Raw genomic sequence first — 11,022 nt, 5'->3', positions numbered from 1 at the left:
GTAATGTAGTTACTACACAGTGTGGTGTGTACCACCTCCCACTGGTACACAACATCGGAGTTAAATACAATGAACCACTTACAACTGACAGTGGTTGAGAGCGAGAATTCTCACATTATTCTTTGAGGACATCAATACATGGAGGTAAAGGCAGTCAAGGTGCAGGTAACGGGCCCAGCAGCTATAACTCGACGCCTGCAAACACCATAAGAGGCCGCCGTCGGAGCCAGGAGCCAGGAGCCACTGAATCGACCCATAAGAAGGTGCGTACATGACCAAGATGCAGTGAGAAACGTTGTATATATATATAGTTTCGGTTAATTTAGGAAAGAGGATTCAATCCCCCCATTGATGGGTTGAAAGCTGAGAAAATTTTAACAGGCAAATAAGAAGCTGGAAGAGATATAATGGAATCATGATTTACGAAAAAAAAAAAATTACAATTTGAATATAAGTCTAGGATTGTATAACCTAGATTCATTCATAATACGTAAAATTTGACAAGGAAATTAACCTTTACCTGACTTGTCACTCTTGATGTGACTAACCAAAGACATTGTCATAAAGTATATACATTGAGAGATGTGCATTTCCCAGTGTATATATACTAGAGGCGTGTATCTCTCACTGTATATACACTGAGAGTTTAATCCCTTCTTCACAGATTAAAATCACCTTAACTGGAGATAACACAGGTGTGTCATAGACAGATATGCCACACACAGGTGTGTCAGAAGCACTTATGTGATTAGGTGTTCCAGACACAGGTATGTCAGAAGCACTTATGTGATAGACAGGTGTGCCAGACACAGGTATGTCAGACACAGGCATGCCAGACATAGGTGTGTCAGAAGCAGGTGTGTCATAGACAGGTGTGCCAGACACAGGTATGTCAGAAGCATGTGTGTCTTAGACAGGTATGCCAGACACAGGTGTAAAAGAAATAGGTGTGTCACAGACAGGTGTGCCAGACACAGGCATGTCAGAAGCAGGTGTGTCTTAGACAGGTATGCCAGGCACAGGTGTGTCAGAAGCAGATGTATCATAGACAGGTGTGCCAGACACAGGTATGTCAGAAGCAGGTGTATCAGAGACAGGTATGCCAGACACAGGTGTGTCAGTAGCAGGTGTGTAGTAGGTGTGCCAGACACAGGTATGTAAGAAGCAGGTGTGTCTTAGACAGTTATGCCAGGCACAGGTATATCAGAAGCAGGTGTGTCAGAGACAGGTATGCCAGACACAGGTGTGTCAGAAGCAGGTGTGCCAGAGAAAGGTATGCCAGACACAGGTGTGTCAGAAGCAGGTGTGTCAGAGAAAGGTATGCCAGACACAGGTGTGTCAGAAGCAGGTGTGTCAGAGACAGGTATACGAGGCACAGGTGTGTCTTAGGTATGCCAGGCACAGGTGTGTCTGAAGCAGGTGTGTCAGAAGCAGGTGTGTCAGAGACAGGTATGCCAGATAGGTGTATCAGAAGCAGGTGTGTCAGACAGGTGTGCCCGAGAGAGAGGTGTGTCGTACACAGGTATGTCAGAGGCACGTAAAGAGCAACAGCTGTGAGGCAGCTGTCGTGCCAGCAGCACGAGCCTCACACTCGTACGTGCCACAGTCCTTGGCGCGGAAGTCCTTGATGATGAGGTGGTACTGGTCCAGGTGGTGCTCCAAGGTGAACCTGGGCTCCTGCACCTTCAGGAGGTCACCCTCGGCAATCACCTGCTCCTCCAGGTGACCCTCGCTGAACATTTTCTTCTTCCAAGTCACTTTCTGAAACAATTTATTGAAGGATTAGTTGTGTTTTAACCCGGTGTGTGAGGATGTTGTTGTAGGTGTTACGTAGACGATATCCGGGATGTAGACAGTGTTACTCCAGGATGTAGACAGTGTTACTCCAGGATGTAGACAGTGTTACTCCAGGATGTAGACAGTGTTACTCCAGGATGTAGACAGTGTTACTCCAGGATGTAGACAGTGTTACTCCAGGATGTAGACAGTGTTACTCCAGGATGTAGACAGTGTTACTCCAGGATGTAGACAGTGTTACTCCAGGATGTAGACAGTGTTACTCCAGGATGTAGACAGTGTTACTCCAGGATGTAGACAGTGTTACTCCAGGATGTAGACAGTGTTACTCCAGGATGTAGACAGTGTTACTCCAGGATGTAGACAGTGTTACTCCAGGATGTAGACAGTGTTACTCCAGGATGTAGACAGTGTTACTCCAGGATGTAGACAGTGTTACTCCAGGATGTAGACAGTGTTACTCCAGGATGTAGACAGTGTTACTCCAGGATGTAGACAGTGTTACTCCAGGATGTAGACAGTGTTACTCCAGGATGTAGACAGTGTTACTCCAGGATGTAGACAGTGTTACTCCAGGATGTAGACAGTGTTACTCCAGGATGTAGACAGTGTTACTCCAGGATGTAGACAGTGTAATGTTACTCCAGGATGTAGACAGTGTTACTCCAGGATGTAGACAATGTAGTGTTACTCCAGGATGTAGACAGTGTAGTGTTACTCCAGGATGTAGACAGTGTAGTGTTACTCCAGGATGTAGACAGTGTAGTGTTACTCCAGGATGTAGACAGTGTAGTGTTACTCCAGGATGTAGACAGTGTAGTGTTACTCCAGGATGTAGACAGTGTTACTCCAGGATGTAGACAGTGTTACTCCAGGATGTAGACAGTGTTACTCCAGGATGTAGACAGTGTTACTCCAGGATGTAGACAGTGTTACTCCAGGATGTAGACAGTGTTACTCCAGGATGTAGACAGTGTAGTGTTGCTCCAGGATGTAGACAGTGTAGTGTTACTCCAGGATGTAGACAGTGTTACTCCAGGATGTAGACAGTGTAGTGTTACTCCAGGATGTAGTGTTACAGGATGTAGACAGTGTTACTCCAGGATGTAGACAGGATGTAGACAGTGTTACTCCAGGATGTAGACAGGATGTAGACAGTGTTACTCCAGGATGTAGACAGTGTTACTCCAGGATGTAGACAGTGTTACTCCAGGATGTAGACAGTGTTACTCCAGGATGTAGACAGTGTTACTCCAGGATGTAGACAGTGTTACTCCAGGATGTAGACAGTGTTACTCCAGGATGTAGACAGTGTTACTCCAGGATGTAGACAGTGTTACTCCAGGATGTAGACAGTGTTACTCCAGGATGTAGACAGTGTTACTCCAGGATGTAGACAGTGTTACTCCAGGATGTAGACAGTGTTACTCCAGGATGTAGACAGTGTTACTCCAGGATGTAGACAGTGTTACTCCAGGATGTAGACAGTGTTACTCCAGGATGTAGACAGTGTTACTCCAGGATGTAGACAGTGTTACTCCAGGATGTAGACAGTGTTACTCCAGGATGTAGACAGTGTTACTCCAGGATGTAGACAGTGTAATGTTACTCCAGGATGTAGACAGTGTAGTGTTACTCCAGGATGTAGACAGTGTAGTGTTACTCCAGGATGTAGACAGTGTAGTGTTACTCCAGGATGTAGACAGTGTAGTGTTACTCCAGGATGTAGACAGTGTTACTCCAGGATGTAGACAGTGTAGTGTTACTCCAGGATGTAGACAGTGTAATGTTACTCCAGGATGTAGACAGTGTAGTGTTACTCCAGGATGTAGACAGTGTAGTGTTACTCCAGGATGTAGACAGTGTAGTGTTACTCCAGGATGTAGACAGTGTAGTGTTACTCCAGGATGTAGACAGTGTAATGTTACTCCAGGATGTAGACAGTGTAGTGTTACTCCAGGATGTAGACAGTGTAGTGTTACTCCAGGATGTAGACAGTGTAGTGTTACTCCAGGATGTAGACAGTGTAGTGTTACTCCAGGATGTAGACAGTGTTACTCCAGGATGTAGACAGTGTAGTGTTACTCCAGGATGTAGACAGTGTAGTGTTACTCCAGGATGTAGACAGTGTAGTGTTACTCCAGGATGTAGACAGTGTAGTGTTACTCCAGGATGTAGACAGTGTAGTGTTACTCCAGGATGTAGACAGTGTAGTGTTACTCCAGGATGTAGACAGTGTAGTGTTACTCCAGGATGTAGACAGTGTAGTGTTACTCCAGGATGTAGACAGTGTAGTGTTACTCCAGGATGTAGACAGTGTAGTGTTACTCCAGGATGTAGACAGTGTAGTGTTACTCCAGGATGTAGACAGTGTTACTCCAGGATGTAGACAGTGTAGTGTTACTCCAGGATGTAGACAGTGTTACTCCAGGATGTAGACAATGTAGTGTTACTCCAGGATGTAGACAATGTTACTTCAGGATGTAGACAATGTAGTGTTACTCCAGGATGTAGACAATGTTACTCCAGGATGTAGACAATGTAGTGTTACTCCAGGATGTAGACAGTGTTACTCCAGGATGTAGACAATGTAGTGTTACTCCAGGATGTAGACAATGTTACTCCAGGATGTAGACAATGTAGTGTTACTCCAGGATGTAGACAGTGTTACTCCAGGATGTAGACAATGTAGTGTTACTCCAGGATGTAGACAGTGTTACTCCAGGATGTAGACAATGTAGTGTTACTCCAGGATGTAGACAGTGTAGTGTTACTCCAGGATGTAGACAGTGTAGTGTTACTCCAGGATGTAGACAGTGTAGTGTTACTCCAGGATGTAGACAGTGTAGTGTTACTCCAGGATGTAGACAGTGTAGTGTTACTCCAGGATGTAGACAGTGTTACTCCAGGATGTAGACAATGTAGTGTTACTCCAGGATGTAGACAATGTTACTTCAGGATGTAGACAATGTAGTGTTACTCCAGGATGTAGACAATGTTACTCCAGGATGTAGACAATGTAGTGTTACTCCAGGATGTAGACAGTGTTACTCCAGGATGTAGTTACAGGATGTAGTGTTACTCCAGGATGTAGACAGTGTTACTCCAGGATGTAGACAATGTAGTGTTACTCCAGGATGTAGACAATGTTACTCCAGGATGTAGACAATGTAGTGTTACTCCAGGATGTAGACAGTGTTACTCCAGGATGTAGACAATGTAGTGTTACTCCAGGATGTAGACAGTGTAGTGTTACTCCAGGATGTAGACAGTGTAGTGTTACTCCAGGATGTAGACAGTGTAGTGTTACTCCAGGATGTAGACAGTGTAGTGTTACTCCAGGATGTAGACAGTGTAGTGTTACTCCAGGATGTAGACAGTGTAGTGTTACTCCAGGATGTAGACAGTGTAGTGTTACTCCAGGATGTAGACAGTGTAGTGTTACTCCAGGATGTAGACAGTGTAGTGTTACTCCAGGATGTAGACAGTGTTACTCCAGGATGTAGACAATGTAGTGTTACTCCAGGATGTAGTCACTGTTACTCCAGGATGTAGACAATGTAGTGTTACTCCAGGATGTAGACAGGATGTAGAAGTGTTACTCCAGGATGTAGACAATGTAGTGTTACTCCAGGATGTAGACAATGTTACTCCAGGATGTAGACAATGTAGTGTTACTCCAGGATGTAGACAGTGTTACTCCAGGATGTAGACAATGTAGTGTTACTCCAGGATGTAGACAGTGTAGTGTTACTCCAGGATGTAGACAGTGTAGTGTTACTCCAGGATGTAGACAGTGTAATGTTACTCCAGGATGTAGACAGTGTAGTGTTACTCCAGGATGTAGACAGTGTAGTGTTACTCCAGGATGTAGACAGTGTAGTGTTACTCCAGGATGTAGACAGTGTAGTGTTACTCCAGGATGTAGACAGTGTAGTGTTACTCCAGGATGTAGACAGTGTAGTGTTACTCCAGGATGTAGACAGTGTAGTGTTACTCCAGGATGTAGACAGTGTAGTGTTACTCCAGGATGTAGACAGTGTTACTCCAGGATGTAGACAATGTAGTGTTACTCCAGGATGTAGACAATGTTACTTCAGGATGTAGACAATGTAGTGTTACTCCAGGATGTAGACAATGTTACTCCAGGATGTAGACAATGTAGTGTTACTCCAGGATGTAGACAGTGTTACTCCAGGATGTAGACAATGTAGTGTTACTCCAGGATGTAGACAGTGTTACTCCAGGATGTAGACAATGTAGTGTTACAGGATGTAGTGTTACTCCAGGATGTAGACAATGTAGTGTTACTCCAGGATGTAGACAGTGTTACTCCAGGATGTAGACAATGTAGTGTTACTCCAGGATGTAGACAGTGTTACTCCAGGATGTAGACAATGTAGTGTTACTCCAGGATGTAGACAGTGTAGTGTTACTCCAGGATGTAGACAGTGTAGTGTTACTCCAGGATGTAGACAGTGTAGTGTTACTCCAGGATGTAGACAGTGTAGTGTTACTCCAGGATGTAGACAGTGTAGTGTTACTCCAGGATGTAGACAGTGTTACTCCAGGATGTAGACAATGTAGTGTTACTCCAGGATGTAGACAATGTTACTTCAGGATGTAGACAATGTAGTGTTACTCCAGGATGTAGACAATGTTACTCCAGGATGTAGACAATGTAGTGTTACTCCAGGATGTAGACAGTGTTACTCCAGGATGTAGACAATGTAGTGTTACTCCAGGATGTAGACAGTGTTACTCCAGGATGTAGACAGTGTTACTCCAGGATGTAGACAATGTAGTGTTACTCCAGGATGTAGACAATGTTACTCCAGGATGTAGACAATGTAGTGTTACTCCAGGATGTAGACAGTGTTACTCCAGGATGTAGACAATGTAGTGTTACTCCAGGATGTAGACAGTGTTACTCCAGGATGTAGACAATGTAGTGTTACTCCAGGATGTAGACAGTGTTACTCCAGAATGTAGACAGTGTAGTGTTACTCCAGGATGTAGACAATGTAGGAGTTTCCCTGGAAATTCACGAATTTGTGGAATAATAATATAAAAATAAGAATATGATAACAAGGAGTGTCTTCCCATCTTCAGATTATAAATGATTTTATACAAGGGTAACTAAGCTTTCTTAATTAGAACATAAGAACATAACATAAGAATGTAGGAACACTGCAGAAGGCCTACTGGCCCATACGAGGCAGGTCCTTATCAAAACGACATCTACCTAAAGCTACTCAAGAAACAACTCCCGCACCCCCCAACACCAATCAAACCCAGCCCCTCCCACTCATTCAAGGGCAGTTAACTTATTTGTAAACACCGAAGAAATTCTGTCATAATGATACATTTCTGACGTCATTTCTAACATTTACGTCAAAAATAAACTTCAACCTTAATAAGAACTGGTTGGTCACTCAGAATTACAACCTTCAATCAGGACCGGTTGTTGAGGAACTGGTTGCACTCTCCTGCTGCAGCTAAACGAGTACAAATTGGTGATTAAAAGCATAAGCATTCGCCAAGACTGTACTCTCGTAGACCAAAACAGTACTACGTCACTCTCACACTTGTTATTGTATTATTAGCGCTCATGTTGACTGAACCATTGTTGTAGAGTTAAAGAGGAAAGTAAGAACGTGAGAAACTAAATACAGTCAGACTACACGTAAACTTGGACGACTTCAAAGATGGGCAAATAAATGGCTCCTGGAGATTAATACAAATAAGCGCAAGGTCGTGCGAATTTGTCAGCTTGACAGGCGAAAAATTACGATTACCGCGCAAGGTGAAAGGTACTAGAGCGGACACCATGCCGGGCTTATCGTCAGACGTGCGCATGAAACCGCATAGTATCAGCAGCATGTGCTAAGTTAGTGTGAGGCTTTAAACTTCCATATGTTATGTCTCTCAGAATACCCGTAAGTTCAATAATTCGAGGAGGTTCAGAGAGGTTTACAACACTAGTTCCGCAAGGAACTGATTACTTCAAACTCCTCTTATTCCACCTTTGTTCGCATTGGACTGAAGAAGGCAGTGTGTGGCGAAACGTTTCCAGGATACAGATACCCAAATATTGCAAAAATGTCTCGTTTATCAAACACCATTGTGTTTCTTAGCTACGAAAACTTAAAAATAATATACTACTACTACTACTATTACTACTGCTACTACTACTACTACTACTACTATTACTACTGCTACTACTACTACTATTACTACTTCTACTACTACTACTACTACTATTACTACTACTACTACTACTATTACTACTACTACTACTACTACTATTACTACTGCTACTACTCTCAGTAGTAGTAACCAGTTACCAGTAACCAGTTACCAGTAGATGACTCACTACCAACCGTCTCTGCCTGAGTCACTGTCTGTATTCATATTGTGCTGACCACAGCAGTATTCAAAGACCCCCTCACATGTGGGTACTGTGGGTGGCCAGTCAGTGTTACGAGAGTGAGCAAGGAGACAAGGTTACGGCTGTTAGGGCGCTCCCCACATTATCCGTAATTATACGTACTTCCAGCCTACGTGAGTATTACTTTACCCTATCCACGTGTTCGAACTCCCACATGATACTACTACTACTATTACTACTACTACTACTATTACTGCTACTACTACTACTACTACTACTACTACTACTACTATTACTACTGCTACTACTACTACAAGTAGTAGTAGTAATAGTAGTAGTAATACTGCTGTTGTAGACGCCTGAGCAAAGCTCAAACCTCTGCAACATAATTGTCTTCAAAGATTTGGGTATACCATAAACTAAGGAAACATCCTGGACTTCACCTTACGAAACAAAGTAAATGTGATAGTAATTATGGACGAGGTAGATTATAGTGGAAAAATAAACATGTTATTAGGAGACAGTGGTACTTACGCGCCCCTTAAGGATTCACAGCAGTGGACTCACCATGGCGGTGTTGACAAGAGCATCATGGTGAATGGCACAATTGAGCGCCACTTTGCCATAAAGTTTGGGACAGCCGGACACCCAAGCGCTCACATTGAGGCTCTGTATACCGTGTTTCAGAGCAGCGGAAAGTCCAAGAGAAGCGGCATTGATTAATGTCTCCTGTGTTTCGTGCGGTACCTCACCCACCTCCCCAACTGAAATTATCCTGGGACCTTCAGTTACGACTGTCAGGGTCGTATTACTCGCTAGTTTAGCTGTAGCGGCCATCAAGCCTAGGAGGGATGCCGTGAATACACCACCTATATTCTGCTGTAGGTTGTATGGTGGAGCGTCATCCTTGGATGAGCTGGTGATTGAGGGGGACCGAGCACCTCCCTTCAGACTCCACACTCTCCCAGTCTTAACCTTACTCAGATTACTCAGCCAGAAGGAATTTACCTCTGTTGTGGTTTCATCATTTTTCTCCCTTGGATTGTAATTTTTCAAAAGGGCTAAGAGTTCTTGATTAAAATTAATTGTCTTCCTGGCAAGGCGAGGCTTCTCAGTCTCGTCAACATTTTCATAGCTATTTTTTTCTTCACTGAGGCTTGTAATTTTCGGTACTGGACTTTTACTGAAAACTCCGTTCTCTTCGGATGTCTCAAAAACGATGTTATCGATAGAAACCTCAGACTTGGTCTTAATTGGCTTTGTGGTGAAGATGTTGGACTCAGCGATGTTATTAGACCGGGAGTCTGAGGCCCTGGTTACCACTGGTGTCCTCAGATCACGAAGTCTGGCTGTGTTCAGAGATTCTTCAGTTGAATTCTCCAAGAAAGGCAAAGTTAACGATGACACTAAACTTTCCTCTGCGTCTAGGGAATGTCCTGTTAACTCCGAGGTCGTCCTGGTTTGTGGAGTGGCTGATGGCTGCGACCTGCCCGTCGGTGTCACAATAAATAGATGCCTGGGTGTTTGTCTGTGAGTAAGTGAATCTATAATATACTCACTAGCCTCAAGCGAGACTCTTGTGGAAGACTTCCTTAAAAGTGATAATATATCGTCCCTGTATGTTTCATTTGATTTAACAGCAAGATGTGAAGGAGAAGACTGTGGCTGCCAAAATACTGGGACATCATCTAGAGTGAATTTGATAGTTGTTAATGGTGAGGATATGGCAGGCTCTGAAAAAAATGTTGGCTGAAGTTCTGCTTTACTTCCATCCATTTTCCTGTCTTCTCTGAGAGCAAACAGCGGGATCTGCACCGATTCGGTTGCTGTTTGAAACTGCACTGGCACCTCCAGGTGTGACGATGTGTTGAAGTTTAGCTGTGAGTGTGGCGGCGGTGAGGTCACCTCCAGACTGTCAACATCATGGGAAGTACGAAGGTGCAGAGAGAGACGATACCAAGGAGAAGACGACGGGGGTTGCTGCTCCCGGCTGGAGAGAGCAAGAGACGGCCTTGACCTCGACGACAGTAACGACAGCAACAACGAGAACTGCAAATAAGCTGCCGCTGCGCACGACCACGCCAACAGAGCCGTCACAAGTTGCACCATCGTTAAATTCAACTAAGATGCTTAGAAAAGCATAAGGCACAACTTATTCAAAAGTTTCACTCTCAGAAATGCTCTTTTACAACGCAGAATACTACAAGTCTTTACTTAGAAATATGTGAAATCAGAACTTGTTTACACCTCACGCTGTATAATTAACTTGACAGCGTTTCATGGTACTGGTTAATGAAGGGAACAGTGGAAGCCATGGAGAACGTCAGCAGCTGTGCTTGGGCAGGTGCTGCAGCGGCCGCCTCCACAGGAACACTGTGAAGGGACCTCCACGACAACCACGATACTGAGAGTGAAAGTGAGTGGATGTTCCCTTGAGGCAGGAGACCCAGTGACAGTGTTACCTTGAGGCAGGAGACCCAGTGACAGTGTTACCTTGAGGCAGGAGACCCAGTGACAGTGTTACCTTGAGGCAGGAGACCCAGTGACAGTGTTACCTTGAGGCAGGAGACCCAGTGACAGTGTTACCTTGAGGCAGGAGACCCAGTGACAGAGTTACCTTGAGGCAGGAGACCCAGTGACAGTGTTCCCTTGAGGCAGGAGACCCAGTGACAGTGTTCCCTTGAGGCAGGAGACCCAGTGACAGTGTTCTCTTGAGGCAAGAGACCCAGTGACAGTGTTCCCTTGAGGCAGGAGACCCAGTGACAGTGTTACCTTGAGGCAGGAGACCCAGTGACAGTGTTCCCTTGAGGCAGGAGACCCAGTGACAGTGTTCC

At 44.5% G+C, this 11,022-nt stretch overlaps 1 protein-coding gene across 1 annotated transcript; it reads right to left on the bottom strand.

Moving 5' to 3' along the window:
* Positions 1-420: 420 nt before the first annotated feature.
* On the bottom strand, positions 421-10,574 carry LOC128696921 (uncharacterized). Its single transcript, XM_053788341.2, has 2 exons — positions 8,756-10,574; positions 421-1,761 (listed from the first exon to the last, which is right to left on the bottom strand). The coding sequence occupies exons 1-2, from the start codon at positions 10,295-10,297 to the stop codon at positions 1,528-1,530; spliced, it is 1,776 nt and encodes a 591-aa protein (XP_053644316.2). The 5' UTR covers positions 10,298-10,574; the 3' UTR covers positions 421-1,527.
* Between the last annotated feature and the right edge of the window lie 448 nt (positions 10,575-11,022).

Source organism: Cherax quadricarinatus, chromosome 49 (genome assembly GCF_038502225.1).
Source record: "Cherax quadricarinatus isolate ZL_2023a chromosome 49, ASM3850222v1, whole genome shotgun sequence".
Taxonomy (NCBI): domain Eukaryota; kingdom Metazoa; phylum Arthropoda; class Malacostraca; order Decapoda; family Parastacidae; genus Cherax; species Cherax quadricarinatus.
This window is presented reverse-complemented; position numbering and strand designations above follow the sequence as displayed.

Coding starts and splice junctions, on each gene's coding strand:
- LOC128696921 (XM_053788341.2), bottom strand. CDS start 10,297: ATGGTGCAACTTGTGACGGCTCTGTTGGCGTGGTCGTGCGCAGCGGCA. Junction 1,762..8,755: donor CTCTTGTCAACACCGCCATG/GTGAGTCCACTG, acceptor AAATTGTTTCAG/AAAGTGACTTGGAAGAAGAA.